Source organism: Podarcis cretensis (assembly GCF_951804945.1).
Source record: "Podarcis cretensis genome assembly, chromosome: 6".
NCBI classification, from domain to species: Eukaryota; Metazoa; Chordata; class Lepidosauria; order Squamata; family Lacertidae; genus Podarcis; species Podarcis cretensis.
Genome location: NC_137175.1, coordinates 40,162,954 through 40,182,938, shown reverse-complemented (window position 1 = coordinate 40,182,938; position 19,985 = coordinate 40,162,954). Strand labels below are relative to the sequence as shown.

Here is a 19,985-nt window from a genome sequence, read left to right as displayed (position 1 = left end):
AGTTAATAAGATGACAGTAATGCAAAAGCAAATGATCAATCATATCCTGATAGCAGACCCTCCAAGTGTCCCTATTTTCCAGGGACATCCCTGATTTAGAGAAGCCATCTGATTTGCCCCTGGAATGTCCCACTTTTCCTTAGGGCGTCCCTATTTTCATTGCAGAAATGTTGGAGGGTATGGAGTTATCTGACCCCTGAGCTGCCTGAAGGCAATCCTGTATAGGAAAGTTTTTTTAAAATGTTTAATGTTTTATTATGTTTTTATATATGTTGGAAGCTGCCCAGAGTGGCTGGGGCAACCCAGTAAAATGTGTGGGATATAAATAGTAAAATTATAATTATGGAATGGGACATCCCTGTTTTCATTGGAGAAATATTGGAGGGTATGTGATAGCTAGTATGCTAAACGTGATTACAGTTTATCAACTAAACATTTGCTTGAACATCAACAAAGCATGGATAATAAACCATTTATATACCTTTGGAAAAATTCTGTATCCCCAGTAAATATTAATTTGTAAGAGGTGGAAATGACTCTTTTTTGTATTTGGGAAGAAGTTGACTGCACTGGTACTTACCACAAATGTGTAATGCTGTGCAGACTTGGCCACAAATTCTGACTTGCACTCTCCAATGCAGAGAAGTGCAGGACCGGAACTGATGTCAGGCTCAGCCTGTCCCATCTCGCACACAATTCTGAAAATGTAAAATCCATAGTGAGTCTTACAAAAAGAAAGGAAGTTGTACCTAGCTGCGTTCCCAGCCCCATCATTTTCAACCTTGATTCTCTCATCTTCTGAATAAGCTCATGATAGAGTCTTTCTTTTTTCCTTTTGCTATGCAGTAATTCAAAGGGGAGAAAGTCAAAACTAGTTACAATTATTGCAAGCTGTAAACTTGAGTGCTAAGCAAAGCACAAATGGCAAATATATTAGCCTATAGAAGAGAAAGTGTGAAGTCCTTGAATTAAAAGATGAGTTCATTAACGGAAGGGCTCTCATTGCAGGTCACAGTTTAATGAACAACAGGCACACATACACCAATGGGGTACGATAAACTCTGCAAGTTGATCACAAGAGAATGCTTCGATAGTGATGAGAGCATGAGGCAAGTGGAACATAACATTGGCACAATGATATAATATTCACAGATCAAACAGCTACTGTTCTCTCTCTCCACATGTTTAATCAATGCACGAAGGAGATCATTGTGACTGCTAGTCCCACTTTTCATACAACAGGCATTATGCACAAATGGACCCTGTGCACAACTGTACATGTGATCAAGAACCATTCTTATGCTCCCCTCCAAAAAACCAGAGATTGGGGTGGATGGGGGCTAGAATATATGCAGGGATGTAGTGTGGGACCAGCCACAATGACTGACTAAATCGATTGAATGCATTGAAAGCAGTGCCAGATTTACGTATAAGCTAAACAAGCTATAGCTTAAGGCCCCACTCTCTTGGCTCCTCCCTCCCCCCAAAATTCACTATTGATATATTTCTTCTTAATTGTATTTCAGTTCAACAATTACTTTGATAAAATACATATTTTGTTATGTGCAAATGGGCTTTAGATACCTATTAGGTCCATAAATTACCATATAGCATATATTCAACACAAAAAACAGCGATAATTTGTTGTTGACAAAGGACAGCAGGACATATAAAGGGCCCCATTACCTTCAGGAGCTTAGGGCAGGCATAGGCAAACTCAGTCCTCCATATGTTTTGGGACTAAAACTCCCATCATCCCTAGCTAACAGGACCAGTGGTCAGAGATGATGGGAGTTGTAGTCCCAAAACATCTGGAGGGCTGAGTTTGCCTATGCCTGGCTTAGGGCCTCATCAAACCTAAATCAAACCTAAATCCGGCCCTGATTGAGGGGGAGCATAACACACAACTAGTACATGTACGTCTCTTTCTGTCTTCTTTATATTTTCATTGCCATTATCAGGCTGAAACAGGATGAGATGCTCCTTTAAATAGGGCTGCTGACAAAATCTGAGCTCGTATTGGAAATGAGGGTGAGTTGGGATTCAAAGTAATGAAAAAGGGTGGTAACTCACAGTGAAGAATGTATCACATGTTGTGCCATACAACTGAGTGGGTGGATCTACAGCTAAAGTGGGGGTGATTATACTACCAGATACAGCCCAGATCTCTTTAGCAAACTGTCCGTACTTCATGGTGCAACTGTGCCATATATATATAATGTGTTTTGTGTTGTGTGTGTGTGTGTGTGTGTGTGTGTGTGTGAGAGAGAGAGAGAGAGAGAGAGAGAGAGAGAGAGACCCACTTGATTCCTTGCAACACCCCTGCTTGCTGTACTGATGGCAGCTCATTCTGTGAAAGCACAATAACAACAGCACCCTATACCATCCTACCACTTTCTGCAGCCTTAGTCAAATCTCCTTCCACAAAGAAACTTAAATAAACCACAAAGAAACACTTTAGACAAAATCTTTGAAAGAGGCTTAACATTAAACACGTAAATGCTACCAAATGTGAGATCCGCTATCACTGCACATCACAGCAACACAAGCTCCTCAAAGAGTTGTTGCCCTTGGAGAATCATAGCAGTTGTCCTGTATTCCTAAATCCTTTGTATGGTCTTCTCTATCATCATCTTAATCATGGATTATGTGCGTGCCTCTCTCTTTCACTCTGATCAAAATACAGCTTCTTCCTTCTCCAAGCTTACGCACTAAACTCAGTGGGATTCATTTTGGTCACAGTATATAAACAGAATAAAAACCTACTGGAGGTAAAGAATCTCCCACAAATTCCCCTTCTTCTCAAGTATATTTGAATGCTGGTTTAATTTGACCTCAATAAATAATGATGTGTTTTAAAGCTGTATTATCAGCATCATTTTTGTGTGAATTAGATATATTAAGGACACTTCTGTGATTGTTTAACCTCCACTTACCTTGCAACCTATCCTAAATTCACCATGCCACACCCTACAGAGCTTCTGAAATCTAGTTGAGCATGCATCTGGTAAATGAGCTGATTTAGATGAATTGACAAAAACTTTGTGATGGGTTAGCAGGATTGCACCCGCCCCTGGTATGTCTGTCCCTCCTCCAAATTTATAGCTGCCTAGATTTAGATTGCAAATTTTGCATGGTTGTTTTCTGTATTTAATATAGGTTAACCATCATGTGGTTGGGGCCTACACATGTTTGATTTTTCAAACATAACCCCTTTGCAAACATCACATCCATCCAAGGATGCAGGTTTGATCCCTGTATAGGACAGCTGCATATTTGTGCATTGCAGGGGGTTGGACTAGATGATCCTCAAGGTCCCTTCCAACTCTACAATTCTATGATTTCTAAGTATCCATAGACAAGACAGGTACTTCCTGGGAAAGTGCATTATATAATGCTCTTGATGAAAATAGACAAACCATGTAGTTTCTCACAGTTTTTCAAAACCCTATCCAAATTTACTCTGAAGTAAAGGTACTTCAAACATTCCACTGGTCTCAAAACCACATAAGAAAGCATTGCTGTAAATTTTGCAACCTTTTGTGTCTCTGACAAAACACAACTTGTGTTTTCCATGGACTGAGATTCCATGCCTTTTAGCAGCCTTTAGTTAAAGCTACCTTTTCATTCTTCCATTTCAAAGGCAGAATTTATACATTTGAATAATAATGCACAGTTATGACACCCACAGACAAGTAAGAAATTAAAGATGGGATATTAATTGCTATGGTCAACCTAATCCAAAATAGAAATCCTAATTCAGGCCAAAACTACAGGTATCATGTTAAAAAAACCGACACTCTTAGAAGAGCTATAGGGAGCCGATTACTAGGTTAAGTGGCCCTTTAACCAATATTAACCTAATTGCCGGCTGACAGATAGCATGCCTAGAACATGGCAAATCATTACAGTCTCAGGATTCATTCTGCCCACAGAACCCTTAAGAGTGCCCTTTTATCTGGATTCCTATTGAAAAGGCAGCCAACACTTGCTGTTATCTGCCCAGGATAAATGTTTTAATGATGTTAACAATCTTTGAAAGCTTGAGAGCTCTAATTAGAATTGCGATTATAAAATCAGGGTTTCATGCCACCATCAAAAGAGGATAATTTCAATAATCCCCCATCCCTTCTCCTAAAAATAAAACAGAATATTACAGTTTATAACGTGTAATGGCTGTGCAAACCCATTCCTACTACAGCTTATGATGGCATTAGTACACGGCCTCAAGCTATTACTGTAATAATAATGTTACTTTGCTCTTCTATAGAATCTTTTATCCCAGGATCTAAAGGTACTTTTCAAGCACTAGGCCACCCACGCCACCACAGGCAAGAACAATAGATAAATATAGCTATGCTGATTTTCGAGAGGCGGCAACTAAGGCACTTAGTAATTTAGTGATTTGCCCAAGGTGAGTTAGAGCTAGGAGAATCTCCTGGTGCAACCATTTGAATGCACTGCCTTCACCAAAGCAGGAATGATTTTGTTTTGTCCTGCACTGTACAACATTTGCTAGCACTGTCAAATCCATTGCTTCCACCCACATCACTTTAATCTTCAGGGAGCATGCCATCAGAGAACGACTAAGAAGGTCTCCTCTGCCCACCCCCTTCATATATCCTACAATCATTAGCATCTACTTTAATACAGAATTGTTGCAGCATAAAGTTTCTTCTCTTAAGCTGCAGCTTTGTCAGTGGGAAATTATATTTAAATGCTTCCATGTATTTTTCAAAAGGCAGCAGCTCCCAGTAAATAGAAATCTTGCAGAGCAGAATGAGAGCTAAACTTCCCTCCCAGAAATGCTACTTTTCTATTTGCAGCAGGTTATGTGGAGAATAAGGATAAGGATAAGGCTAAGGGATGCGAGTGGCACTGCGGGTTAAACCTCAGAGCCTAGGACTTGCCGATCAGAAGGTTGGCGGTTCGAATCCTCGCAACAGGGTGAGCTCCCGTTGCTCGGTCCCAGCTCCTGCCCACCTAGCAGTTCAAAAGCACATCAAGTGCAAGTAGATAAATAGGTACTGCTCCGGCGGGAAGGTAAACGGCGTTTCTGTGCGCTGCTCTGGTTCGCCAGAAGCGGCTTAGTCATGCTGGCCATATGACCCGGAAACTGTACACCAGCTCCCTCGGCCAATAAAGCGAGATGAGCGCCGCAACCCCAGAGTCAGTCACAACTGGACCTAATGGTCAGGGGTCCCTTTACCTTTATGCGGAGAAACAATAAAAAGGCATCTCCTACCTGCAGTCGAAAGTAGTGGTCTACTCTACTACCTCATCCTGCTTTGTATATAGGCCAGGTGTCAAATTTTAACAGGAGTTTATTCCAAAGTATGAACACTGATAGCAGTAACCTATAGGGAGCAAGATTGTCTGAAGAATCTTCCTAAACCTCATTGAACTTGATTACTCAAAGGAGAAGTCAAGCTGAGAATATTACCCTGTGCTTTGCTCTGTGCCTTTACCAAGAAAGAGCTTTATCTTGCTTAGTAGTTCTGTACTATTATTAATTTCCATAGGGGTAACTATCTTAGTCTGTTGCAGGGAAAAACAAGAAAAAGCCAGTGGCAAAGACTAACAAATAACAAATAAACTTTCATGGACTACATTCCACTTGAGACATGGAATGTTATCCTGAGTTACAGGAAAATATAAACGTTTAGGGACAGTAGTGGGATTGTAAACAGTGAGATTAGAAAGAAATTAAATGCAGAAAGTACAGATGATGACAATTATGTTATTAACAATGGCTATTCACACAAAGAGGACTTTCTGTAACTGACCTTAAAGTTACAATCCTGAACAATGGAACATCAAACGGAGACTTGTCATATGAAACTGCCAAATTACAAAGCATCAAGATGTTCAATACTATCACCTGCGGACTGAATCGGGACAAAGGTAGGCTGTTGTTTTTATAATCACACTACATGTACCAATTGGATTGCCAATGTCTGTTATCAACAACTGTTTTTGTGTGAATGGCCACTGTAAACAATTAGCATTATCTGAATTTTTCTGTATTTTGTTAATAATAATAATAATAATAATAATAATAATAATTTATTATTTATACCCCGCCCATCTGGCTGGGCCTCCCCAGCCACTCTGGGTGGCTTCCATAGAAACCAAAAATACAGTAAAATATCACACGTTAAAAACTTCCCTGAACAGGGCTGCCTTCAGATGTCTTCTGAATGTCAGGTAGTTGTTTATCGCTTTGACATCTGCTGGAAGGGTGCCACTACCGAGAAGACGGGTGCCACTACCGAGAAGGCCCTCTGCCTGGTTCCCTGTAGCTTTGCTTCTCGCAATGAGGGAACCGCCAGAAGGCCCTCGGCGCTGGACCTCAGCGTCCGGGCAGAACGATGGGGGTGGAGACGCTCCTTCAGGTATACTGGACTGAGGCCGTTTAGGGCTTTAAAAGTCAGCACCAACACTCTGAATTGTGCTCGGAAACGTACTGGGAGCCAATGTAGGTCTTTCAAGACCGGTGTTATATGGTCTCGGCGGCCGCCCCCAGTCACCCGTCTAGCTGCCGCATTCTGGATTAGTTGTAGTTTCCGAGTCACCTTCAAAGGTAGCCCCACATAGAGTGCATTGCAGTAGTCCAAGCTGGAGATAACCAGAGCATGCACCACTCTGGCGAGACAGTCCGCAGGCAGATAGGGTCTCAGCCTATGTACCAGATGGAGCTGGTAAACAGCTGCCCTGGACACAGATTTGACCTGTGCCTCCATGGACAGCTGTGAGTCCAAAATGACTCCCAGGCTGCGCACCTGATCCTTCAGGGGCACAGTTACCCCATTCAGGACCAGGGAATCCTCCACACCTGCCCGCCTCCTGTCCCCCAAAAACAGTACTTCTGTCTTGTCAGGATTCAACCTCAATCTGTTAGCCGCCATCCATCCTCCAACCGCCTCCAGACACTCACACAGGACCTTCACCGCCTTCACTGGTTCTGATTTAAAAGAGAGGTAGAGCTGGGTATCATCCGCATACTGGCCGCATCTAAAGATGGTTTTTTAAGAAGCGGTTTAATAACCGCCTCTTTCAGTGGGTCTGGGAAGGCTCCCTCACGGAGGGAAGCATTCACCACCCCACAAAGCCCATCGCCCAGTCCTTCCTGGCTAGCTTTTATAAGCCAGGATGGGCAAGGATCCAGGAGACAGGTGGTTGGTTTCACTCGTCCAAGCAGCCTGTCCACATCCTCAGAGGTAACAGATTGGAATTGATCCCACTCAACTTGACTAGACAAAACTCTAGCACTCTCCCGCCCCGGCCCTGCTCCCACGGTGGAGTCTACTTTTTCCCAAATCTGAGCGATTTTATCTGCAAAAAACTTCTGACCTCAGTGTTTACATACAAATGTCCAACCATGTGTGCATATTTCTGTAATTTAGGGTATTACGTCACATACGGTAGCTGATGAAGCAGGCTGTGTCAATGAAAGTTATGCCATAATAAATGTGTCCATTTTAAAGGTGCCACAGTAATCATCCTTGTTGTTCTTTCCTGCCACAGACTGTCCCTCTGGAAATTCTTAAAGCTTCTAGTCAGTGGGTGAAAACAATGCTTAATGTTTTCTTCCTTACCTTATGCTGCATGGGTGAGCACTTACTGACATGCTCCTCCTTTCAGTATAATGACCCCCCCAAATAGGAAACTCCACAAAAACAAACAAATAAGCAGCTAACACGAGGACATGTGTCACTGGGAAAGGGTTGTTTGCCCATCCTTTGTTACATGCCTATTTTCTAATTTTCAGCTGACATTTTTCTTAGTGAAATAAATGAATTGACTCCAGCAGAGGCCTATTCGGATTAAACTGCTGTCACTGCCTCACACGCTTAACAAATGGCTGCCTGCATCCGGCAGCACGGCAGGACGCATTCCAATTGGAACCGGGAGGAGGCTGAGTGCAAACTGCAAGGTGCTCATCAGGAAAGTTGCTTAGCAAAGCAGGAGCCCAGGCTTGGAAGGAACCAAAATGCTTAATAAAAGTTTTAAAGGGTTGTTTAATCCACAAGATAGAAAGAAAGAAAATCCAGCCTCTCCGTTCTTAGTTGGTGCAAGACAGCCCTAGATCTTTGGAGCGCTGCTGATTTATACTCACCGAGAATCTCGCCTGACAGGTATGGGGCTTTCCTTTGTGCAGTGCTGTGGAACGCGAAAGGAGGAAATGACAGGAATATAGAACTGTGTGAGGTGTTATGTGGGAAGGTGACCCCAGAAATCATCTCAGCGCCGAGGCAGGGTTAATTAAGCATAAACTATTAACTGGAGTTGTTGCCCTCCTCACTGCCACACACAATATGCTGTTTAGGTCATGATGGCCTTAAGAAAAGCAGTATGGTCTTGCATCAGAATATCTAGGAAGAATCTATTTGCACCCTGAGAAAAAGCCCGTGGGACCATACAACCTCAAAATGCACGTGCATGAAGGTTTTGAAACAGGACCCCTTTCTAACCATAATAATAATTTCCTCAGCCACTCTGGGTGGCTCCCAACCAAATATTAAAATACAACCATGATTCCTTCATCTGCATGCTGTTGACATGCAGAGTTTTATATGCAGAAACAGAAGTTAACTTTTGTTAAGATAACCTATACTTGGAGCACAACTTTAGTTGAAAGGTATTCACACTGAGACTTTGTATAAATATGAAAGCTTATTAAAGGAAGCACATTCCTGATAGGAATTATGTTGTCCTATATAGTTGGAGAAGCCATGCTTACCCCTTTGTTCACAGAAGATGGACTTGGAATGAGGTGGTGTTGGAGAGAGTCTAATAATTTCAACCAGGTGAAAACTGTTACTTAACTTCACAATAGCCATGTCTTATTGGTGATGCACTTAACATAATGAGATGTTCACATTCACCACCCCCTCGCCCCCAAATGGTCACAAGGGAAAAGTACACAAGTGCTACTGGGGTGAATTAGACTCCATATGAATTCAAATGGTGAAGTCATTAAAGACGCCAGATACTATTTCTATGAAGAGCACAGGTTGGTACTTTCTCCTGTGTTATAAACAATAATCCTTAATACAATTTCATATTTTACATTACACTGGAGTAATTGCCAAATACATCTTTAAAAACCCCCACCAACCCACAACTTGTGATTTAATTGGGGTCTATTTGATCCCAATAAATGAGAAGTATAGTGCTTTTTACACATGTAAGAGGGTTACATTGGGTCCTGCACATTACATTACTATTACATTTATTACAATCCTAAAGCAGCAAATGTCACAGCTTATACACTTTTCCCACTAATGCCTCACCCAGGCTTACAGGTTTATCCTCTTCAGATAACCAATTAGGATTCCAACTTTAAAATATAATCACCTGCCATGTTGTTCCTCCTAGCATAAGTATACTCAGTTGTACTTTCCCCCTTTGTTGCAAGGGGTAACAGCATTTATGCTAAATGCTGTAAATGATTTTTGGCTCGCATAAAGGTTCAGGTGGCGCCACGTCAACTCACTGTTCAGCAATAATGTACTGCTCCTCCAATGGTGTACATTCCACACCAGCCACTTGTACGTTGTGGGAGATCTCTGAGAAATCCAGGCCCAGGTTAACACCACGAATTGTAACTCGTGTTCCTCCCTCTGGTGGGCCTGACACTGTTAGGATCTGGTGAGGGAAGCAGAGCACAGGGTCAACGATAAAAACAAACTACCGGTATATCTCACAGAAAGCCAAAAGCTGTATGGCCACACAAAAAGGGATTGGAGCTGCATGTGTTTGTGTAGAAAGCCTAGCTTTAAAAAACAAAACAAAAACAACCCCCCCCCATCTATTGTGAATACTGTTTCAACAACTTTGAGCACACTACAGTACTTCTAGACCCCAGTGACCCATCTAGAAAATGAGCATACAATTTAGGAGCATAAGGTGGCTAAAGTAATGTATGAAACCAGAGAGCAAGGGCTGGGGAAATCAATTTGTCATTAATTATCCTTGTCAATATACTGTTGTTAGTTTGTGGTACACAAACCACCATCTTCTTAGGATTATGAAATCTGTTTTTGTTTTTTTAATGATGCTAAATATTCAAAAATTATCACCCCACCACAATAACTTTGGTGTGGTATACCAGAAAGCTTAGTAAGGGGAAGAAAAAGGTTATGGACTAGGTATCATAATGCAGGTAAAAACAATTCTCCCTCCTGTCACCCCCACTCAGAAGAATGCACCCCCTGTTTGGTATAGATATGTGCAAAATCACTGTTAAAAAGATGCATGAAATTGCCTTTTAAGATTTGGACAGAGCTGCTTTTGTCCAAATGTAAAGGAGGATCACTGCAGGGAGATTAGTGCCTATTTAATGAGTTACTAAGCAAAGATACCTGGAAATGAAGCATTAACTGGAACAGAATATTCAGTGAAGTGTAAGTTGTTCAAGACATCTGCAGTGTTTCCAGGTATGAGTAATGAGGAAATCTGCCCATCTGAATATACTCAGTGAACATTGCAGTAGCAGAAACAACTTAATGGCCTGTGACTGTGAAAAGTCTAAATACACAGCTGAGTTATACTTTTATGAGGACCAATGTAAATGCCACAAAATGGTGAGCAAACACTCAAGTTCTCCAGAGCTCTTCATCGGGCTAACATTAAGCAAAATAGAGGGAACGGGGAGGAGAGCTGGCTTGGTGTTGAAGCATGAAGCCTAGCCTACATTTAGCCTTAAGGCAGCTTGTAAGAGGACGCTGCAGACTGACTGCACAATCTAAACTTTAGGATTGAGGGAGTTTGGATTTGGTGGATCTTGGGCTCTTCCAACTGGGTCTCAACTAGTGTAAGCCCCTCATCCCAGCTCAGCAGGGGTTCAGTTGGCTGAGCCAGGGTTGTTCCCCCAAAAGGGGAAAGGGGTGGGGGGTGGGATAGGGCCAGGAGAGACACCTCTTCGAAACCCCTTGGCAGCTTCCTCACATGACCTAACAGCTTAACATTGACTTTCTATAGCTAGGCTTGCTCTGTTAATTGGATTATATGCTGCTAGGATCCAGGCAGGCATTACTAAGGGCTGTTGGGTCAAAGAAGCAAATAATGGTTGATTCCCCATTTTGAAAATGTAAAATCTAGCAGTTATCCAAATTTGTCTCCAGTTCTAAGCAAAACACACAGATTCCTTGTGAAGGTAAATAAAGGGGGAAATGTTCACCTTACAATTTTAGCTTGTGTACTAGATACAAAGTCCATGAAAGTCAAATTAGGTGGCATTAACTAGTGGTTTGGGGGTATAGAACCCTGAAAAGTTAATGCGACATTTTTGTTGGACCTATAAAGGTATTTCCTGATTGTAGAATTAGATTCCCCTCCCCGCAACAGACCAGTTTGAATCTCTCTACTTTGCGTGTATCTTGGAGAATCCTGAATTGCATTGGTCAAAAGTAGGATCCTAAAACTGATTATTTAGGCCAATTTATTTCTGTAAAAGTTAGTAGATCTCCAGTAAGTTCATCAATGGAAAATAAATTCTATGTATGTTAAACTATTATTCCCTGATAATAACATATTCACCCAATAAGAGATAATAAGACCAATAAAAATTGAGGTGTCATTCCCAAACTCCAAATATATATGATGCTAACTCACAAAGCAAAAGACTAACATCTTACAGCCCTTAATTGACATCTAGTTCCTAGTATATTATACTTTTATAGTGCCTCTAATTCTTGTGATATAGTTCCACATTTGAATTTTCTCCCACATTTGTAGAGGTGATAAAGTTATTTTATTAAGAAGGGAAAACTGAGATTCTCACATTTTCAGCATGTAGTATTAAAAAAAAAAACAACTGAAGAACTGAACAGATTCCCAGAAATTTCTATAATTTCCCATTGCCTCTACTGTATGGCAAATTTTGTGGCTGTCATCTTATGAACTAGGAATAGGCCAGATTTTGAGGCACTTTCTGCAAATAGTTGTGCTTCCTTTTGCAAAGGGGTGTGAAAAATCACCCCAAAAGTTGTTTCACTGGGATGCATGTGCGGTGTTTATTTGTTTTACAAATGGACCATAAAACAGACTATAGCTAACCCCCTCCAGCACAGTATTTGGTATCATCTTAGGATACATCTGCAGCACTCGTGTTCCTGTCTGGTTAAGTGGTGTGTGTGTGTGTGTGTGTGTGTGTGTGTGAGAGAGAGAGAGAGAGAGAGAATCTTTATTCCTTCCAGTCCATCATGTATTTGTCCACTGCAGCACTACTGTATAATCAAGAAACAGTAAACACACATGTGATATGAGGAAGAGAAGACCCAGTGAATATAAGATTATTACTTCTCTCTCTCTCTCTCTCTCTCTCTCTCTCTCTCTCTCTAATGCCATCTATCTGCATGGTGCTGTATAGAGCAGCATAGGCAAAATAAAAATAAAAATGGGTAGTAGGATCTCTGCCCTAAGGAGGTTATAATAAATTTTAACAGCAGGGGAGATAACAAAGAGGGAAAGGAAAGGAGGAAATGAGAAAGCAAGAGCTTTCCATATGATCTCATGCAGCAACTGTGAAGGTAGAAACTTAAGAATTAAGGTGTTATTTTACTCTTTGTACTTTATATGGCTATGTAATATATAATATGACCCCGCACCAATGGACCGTAACTCCAGTCTAAGTTTAAATATAATAATTCAACAGCTGTGCCAATTGCCACCTGTTTCTTGCACAGCTGTGGGAGGCCAGATGTGAAAGTTAAATTCATACCAATGTGAGATATTCACAACATATCCTTAGAAAGTGTCACTAGCAATCCAATCATTCCTTTTAGCCTTTGTTGTTGCATTTCCTCTTGCAATTTTCACATGCGCTCTAAACACTGCAAACCCACTAATTCTGTCCGGCTAAGAAGGCTGTGTCGTTTACCGTAATCACTCCTAGCCCAGCATCTACATCTCAGCTTCTGAATCATGCCCTGACAACCTACAGGCGTGGGAGGCAACCTCCGTACCTACTATGGTAGAACACAAGAAAGCTGGTGGGAGGCTACAGCTGGTTGTTAGTGGCAGAAATGTCTGCTGGGAGGTTTAGGACTGGCTTTTTATAGACTTTTATAAAAGCTACTAACCTTAAAAGGCTTGACAGTTACTTTGGAGAACTTCATTAAGCTCCACTTTGGACAGGCACTGAATGTTAAATACCACATTTTATTAGGGAGCAAAGCATTCACACCTCCTTAAATGTCTTTTTGAAATACTAAAAGGGGGAGTTTACTTCATGACCTGTCTATTTATAGTACACCTATGCCACAAGCACTTCAGTTCCTAGTCTAGGAAAAGGCACCCTCTACAACAGGGGTGGGCGAACCTCAGCCATGTCAGATTCACTAGGACCGTAAGATCTACCCAGCAGAGCCAGATGTAAAGGATATATAGTCAGAATTAAACATCAGGTTGTCTCTAAGCACATTCTGAGCTGAAGAAATTGCTATTGGTTCAAGAACCGAACAGAGGTCCCAGCCTTTCACACAAAAGTATGCCTGCAGACGCCTAATTTAGGTGGGGAAAGTCAATTTGTTGTTCCTGTTGATAAAGCAATTGGGAGTCAGGAACCCTGATCTGCAAAGCACCCAGAGATTTACCAGTAGATCCTGATCTCCCTTCTGCCCACCACTGATCTACAACCACCAACCATCTTCTAGCTCACATATGAGTGCCATGGGCTACATGCAGCCTTTGGCCAACTTCTGTGAGGTATGCAGGACCTCTTCCCACTGCTTAGCTCTAGGAGCAGTGGAGAGGTGCTCCTATGGTAACACTCATCAGCTGTTCCTATCACACCATGTGCTTTCTCCCTCTTGCTGACCACCTGATTGGTGCTGGGAATATCTGGGGAGTGTTCTGAGGGGATCTAGACACTCCCAATGACTTCTCTGAATGCAAGCCTTCCTCACTCATTTCTTGCCCTCAATCAAATCACAGCCAAACCCAATTCTTTCCTCTCTCACTTACGTTTCTTAATTTTTCTCACTTCACTTCTGCTCCTTTATTCCGCAAGTCTAAAATCATATTATTTTAATGCAAAGCACATCCCAAGATATAGTTGACTGTGCAGGTACCATTATGTATAGGGCTGCATTGTGTTCTAAAAAACACTCCTTTCTTTCTCTTGCCTCTGCTTTAGTTCCCATCCTCCCCTCTGCACTCAGCCCTGGGACTAAAAGCTTTAATCTCTTCACTGTGTAGCGTCTGTTACACTCCCGCTTTCTGTAACTAGCACTCTGCAGTGTGTCTTGTATCATTTTCCTTTGCAAAGCATCATGTGTCTACAAAGGACACGATACAAAAATCAAATTGCATTATATTATACTAAGCACCGTTGAAGGCCTGCTGCTGCTAATGTTTACAAGTCACCCGTACACTATGGTTCACGATTCTTGACAGTTATTTCCCTTACATCCGTATGTTATTTTAAAAATGCATTTGCTGCAGCATTTGCATCACAAACTGAGGTGCTTTGCCCCTCCCATAAAAATCCAAAGCTTACACACACACACACATACACACACACACACACACACACACACACACACACTTATTTAGATACTGGGAACGTTTCTTATCTGACTTGAGTCAACAAAACCTTACTACAATGTCAAACAACGCAGTGTGGCTTTTCTGTTTTCCAAATGTTTTGACCTGGAAAATACCCGAACCAGACTTCCCATTCGACCTAGATTTTAGTGGCCGCTAATTGAACAGTTTTGAAGGAACTGTGTCACAATGCAGCCGCGGGGTTAGAACAGATGCATTCAATTAATTACAGCTGGGGAAATTCAGTAATAATCACAGAAGGCAGCAAATACTTAAAGGGTCCAGTTATATAGACCTCTCTAGACATAACAAGACCAGGCCAAAGTCCAGCCAGCTGCCAGGTCTCTGGTATCCAAACTAGAAGCATTTTTTTATAAAAAAAGAGTAGCATTTAGATCCTATTTGTATGTAGATTCAAGGTAAATTATATGAGTTGGGGCCAACTTCAGTTTCTTTTGGGATTACCATGTTGACATAAAACCAGCCACACAGTTGCTATCCTTTTACTATAATCCTCTACCTATAATATTAATTAATTTATTTCATTTATTTATATTTTACCTTTCAGGATACAAATTCTTCCAAGGAACACCAAACTACAGCTCTAAAAGCCACAATCAGTAAGATCAACATATAAAAATTCATCAGGATCCTTCTCACTGGGCAGATGGTTGTAGAATGGCTCTGTGGTTTGGGAAGGGGAAAGTCCAATTGAAGCAGGCTCTGAGGTGGTCTTTGCCTCTTCTTTCTCTCTGAAATCCTTCCCACAGGACAACTGGTAAAATGGGGTGGGAGAGCAGCAGGCTCCGAGGTGATCTTTGTGACATGGTTATGGCCTACTCACAGCTTCTCTCTTCAAAGACTGACAGTTTGCTCAGCTTCCATTCCCTAGAGGCAAAAAGACCATTGTAGCTCCTTCTAAGTCCCAATATACAAGCTGGTTTTCTGGGAAATTGAGCAACTCCTGCAGTAGTTAACACCTTGGCAGTTGCACCTACCAACTTCTAAAAGGCGAGAACAGTACATTTCCATCTGACAGGTGGCTCTGTCCAGCCAATCCATCAGAACCCAACTTGAGTCAAGAGCCCTTAAGAATTAAATGTTGCCAACATTTCTTTGCCCCTTGCCCTCCAAAATGCTGCACTGCTTTTGAGGAGAAACCTAAATTTGTGTAGGCATACCTTTCATAGACTACATTTTTATTTTCTTAAAGCACCTTTCTGCCCCTTCATGTGGCTAATCCATTTGGATTCATGTGTGCATCAGTGGGAAACTGAGAAAACCAACCGATCTTGGAGTTGCATGACAATGGGATATTCTCTTAGCCTCCCCACAAAAGTATTTGCTTTGTTCCCTTGGGGTTCAGAACAAACATAAGGGGAGTATGGTGGAAGGCCTACCTAAGCCCCCCCTTTCACAGCTGGCTTACGCAGATTGGCAGTCGTAACAGAAGAGGAAGAGTATAGCCTTCCCTTTACAACCTTTGCCTCTTTCCCTCTCCCTCCTGGAATCCTTCCAACAGGACAGGCCTGAGAGGGTGGAGAAGGGAACGTCTAGCTGGAACTGGCTCTGAGGAGGAAGCCTTTACTGGCTCTCTCTGGCTCCTGGAATTCTTCCCACACATCAGAAGTTGGTATAGCAGCAGCCTATCACACAGAAATTTAGCAGGCGACGCTTTTCCTAGAACAGAGATAAATGATGGAAAAAACTAAAATTCTGTGTGTCAGGCTGCTAAAGGCACAAGATCAGTGGTGTCAGAAGATGTTAATTAAATATGTCATAGAAATGCTTGCTTTGGGTGAGGGGAGGGGTGTTATTAGCATCAGCAACCAAATTACAGCCAGATCATTGTAATTATCATCTATATTTCACTTTTCAGCTCTGATCCAGCAAAGCATGTGCACAGCAGTTAGAGATGTGCACACAGAGCCCTTTTAAAAAGCTGCAGCTGTACTGATGATCGGTGGGTAAGGGGGAGAGAACAGAATTGAATCCAGTCCCCAGGTAGCAGATCACTGGGATCCTAGCTTAAAAAAGAAAAAGGAAAAGGAAAAAAAAATGTGTGCAGTAGCTATGAATACTAGATTGAGCTGGGAAATCACATGAATAGCACCCTGCTGCATATACAATTCCCTATCCAGATAGGGATATATATGCAGAGCCTTTTTCTATTAATGCATAGTCCCTAGTTAGCTGGTGTGTTAATACACAAGATGCTTAGTAATCCTTACTGCATTCATCTTTGCAACAAAGAGGAAAGGAAGGAGGGTGTTTCTAGGACAAACCTCCAACTCCTGGAATTTGCTACTTGTGAGTTCTAATCCCAACTCTGCCAGCATGTCACAATGCTCCAGCTGCTTCTGATATTTAAAGCCCTTTACAATCACTGGATAAAAGAAGCCACGCAAGGCAAAGTATTATATTATCATTATGAAGGTGTCAGTCAGGAGAAGTATCTATGGGGACGAACATATATTAGGAAACGTCCTCCAATGGTTCTCCTCAAATCCTGTCATCCAAGCTCCAAAATATTAATTACCCATCACAAGGCTTCGCTGATAATAGGAACAACCTTATTTGCCTGCCCAGAAACTGAAACAGGAGTTCTTTTAAAAACATTTCTCCTATAGGACAGGGGCAGAAGAAGAACTGAAAAGCAAGACTACATAGGCACACATGTGTTATAAGTCAGGCCATTCTCCACTCTAATGGGCAGCAGCTCTTCAGGGTTTCAGACAGGAGACACCCCCAGCTCTAGCTGGATATTCTAGGGATTGAACCTGAAACCTTCTATATGCAGCCTTTGCCCATGACTCCATTTATGCTCCTGTACCTCTTAGTTGGGACACGGGTGGTGCTGGGACGCGGGTGGTGCTGTGGGTTAAACCACAGAGCCTAGGACTTGCCGATCAAAAGGTCGGCGGTTCGAATCCCCGCGACGGGGTGAGCTCCCGTTGCTTGGTCCCTGCTCCTCCCCACCTAACAGTTCAAAAGCACGTCAAAGTGCAAGTAAATAAATAGGTCCAGCGGGAATGTAAACAACGTTTCTGTGCGCTGCTCTGGTTCGCCAGAAGCGGCTTAGTCATGCTGGCCACATGACCTGGAAGCTGTATGCCGGCTCCCTTGGCCAATAAAGCAAGATGAGCGCCGCAACCCCAGAGTTGGTCATGACTGGACCTAATGGTCAGGGGTCCCTTTACCTTTACCTCTTAGTTACCTCCCATCATCATTAATTTAGCTCAATCCTGTGGTCTGCTGTGCAAAACAAACAACTGGATAGCACTGGATAAATGGGCCAGTACAGCCTTGCAGGTCACAATGTTGCACTGATACAATACAAGAAACAGCAACTAAGCAGAAACTCAATTTCTGCAGCACAATTAGACTGCAAAGACAAAAGGGGGTAATATTCCAACATGTGGGTACCAGGACCACATAAACAAGCAGCACCTCTTCAGCAAAACAAACATAACTGACACACAGCTGCCATTGCATGTACCACATTAACACAGACACCATCCTACTGACATTCACAAGTCCATACTCTGCAAAAGGATGAGAACAGGTGGTGTGTGTGTGTGATATTTTTAGAATTTTGTTTTGAGCATATTATAATATATTCCAAGGTCTCGCAACAGCAAGCAAGAGAGGAAAGAGAGGATAAATAAAATCAATTAATCACAGGTGGGGAAAAATGAGCCCATCAAGTCCTGTAATAAAAGCCATCTTGAAGATAATAGCACCGTATCTGACAAAAGAGGGGAGGGGAGAGTAGCAAAGTTGTGGCCTTTCAAAGCTATACGAATAACATACGTATAGTTTTGTTGCATGGTTATATTTGTAGCTGGCTCCATCCCAGTAGATGAGCCCAGCAGGGGCTCAGCACATCCACAGAGCTAGTTCATCAGCCTGGCATGATCACTCCTTGTCTCTGTCTTAGCTGATAGTACATTCCAAACCTAATTGTTATCTCAGCAGAGCAACTCCATTATTCAGCCTGACACTCCTCCCTGCACAACCCCCGTTAGCTGTTTGTTGCAGTGATGTTATATTAATGAGGCCTGCAAATAAATGAATAGGAGATCAGAGCACTGCTTGTTCATAAGGAAGCTGATTTTTTATTTATTTAATCACTGATGCTGCGGGCAGCAGGGGAAGATTTATGCTGTCAGGGGGGACACGGGATAGATCCCAATGATGCACTGTGTGGATGGAAAAGATTTCATGCTAACATGTACACTATTATTGATTTTTTCTTTTATGTCAACAAGTAAATATCCCCCTAATCTCCACTCCCAATTGGCTCATTACCGTTTTAAAAAGCTTACATCTCCTTGATCTGTTTCCAGTGTTTCTAAAACTTGGACCTCCAAGTATGTTGTTGGACTAAAACTCCCATCATCCTTGGCTAGCAGCACCAGTGGTCAGGGATGATGGGAGTTGTAGTCCAACATTCACTGGAGACCCACATTTGAGAAGCACTTCATGGAAATAATAGTAATCTTCCTTTGATGAAATTTCACCCTCTTCCTCTATTTCCCAGAAAGTTCACTTGCAGTCCTATACATTTTTGAGGGCTGGTACAGCACTCCTGGATAGCTCAGTCAGTAGAGCATGGAACTCTTCATCTCAGAGTTGTGGGTTCAAGCCCCAGGTTGGGCAAAACGGTTTTCAAAGCATGGTTTCAGAACCTGGGTTAAATGGGAATCCTGGGTAGCTCTAACCATATCTAATGATACTGCTGGAGTAACGCTTAACTGACGTTAGACTAGGAGTTCAAATTAGTGCTCCAGAATGCAGAGGGTGGGGAGAGATTTTGCAATCCTATGGTTAAGAAACAAAATGCTACATGCGTACTGGTGCTCAGGAGTATGTTCTTAGTTCAATGTTATGAACTCATCAAGTATCTATGCCTGCACATAGATAGGCTGCATAAACTGGCTGATTCAAACTTAAGTAGCCTCACTGTTTTTCACTCATGGAAATCATTGATACATATTACTATCTACCATGGACATTGAGAGTTGATGAAGAGGAGTGGCCTAAGATTTTCCTAACTCTAATTTGAATTCCTGTTAACAAAGTTGAGTTGTGTTCATTTCCTCCTAGACAATCAAACCAATTATACCATTCTTTCATAACTAAGGGGTCTTATGCTCCACCCCCAACAGAGGCTAAACCATTATGCTTTTCTCTTCCACAACAATCCTATGGGCAATCTGAAATCATCGTAACACCTAGTAGAGTCCAGTATAATTCACAAAACAATCCTTTACATGTCTGCTTGGTAGCAAGTTATATTGCTATCAGTAGGTTGAAACCAAGTCATTGTGAGAACTGAACAATTTCCACATGTGCAACAGAACTTTGCATCCCACCTCTACTCATTGTAAACCCCACAAGCATGTACACAAGCACAACAGATCTGGTCT

The 19,985-nt window shown here is 42.1% G+C and overlaps 1 protein-coding gene across 3 annotated transcripts in view; it reads right to left on the bottom strand.

Annotated features, from left to right (window-relative positions):
- Positions 1–19,985, bottom strand: part of PLXNA2 (plexin A2) — a 629,839-nt gene that overhangs the window by 98,272 nt on the left and 511,582 nt on the right. For all 3 annotated transcript variants that reach the window (XM_079978812.1, XM_079978811.1, XM_079978813.1), the window contains 2 exons: positions 9,500–9,651; positions 581–698 (listed from right to left, as the gene is read on the bottom strand). In XM_079978812.1, coding sequence (XP_079834938.1) covers positions 581–698; positions 9,500–9,651 — 270 coding nt within the window. The remainder of the gene's footprint in view (positions 1–580; positions 699–9,499; positions 9,652–19,985) is intronic.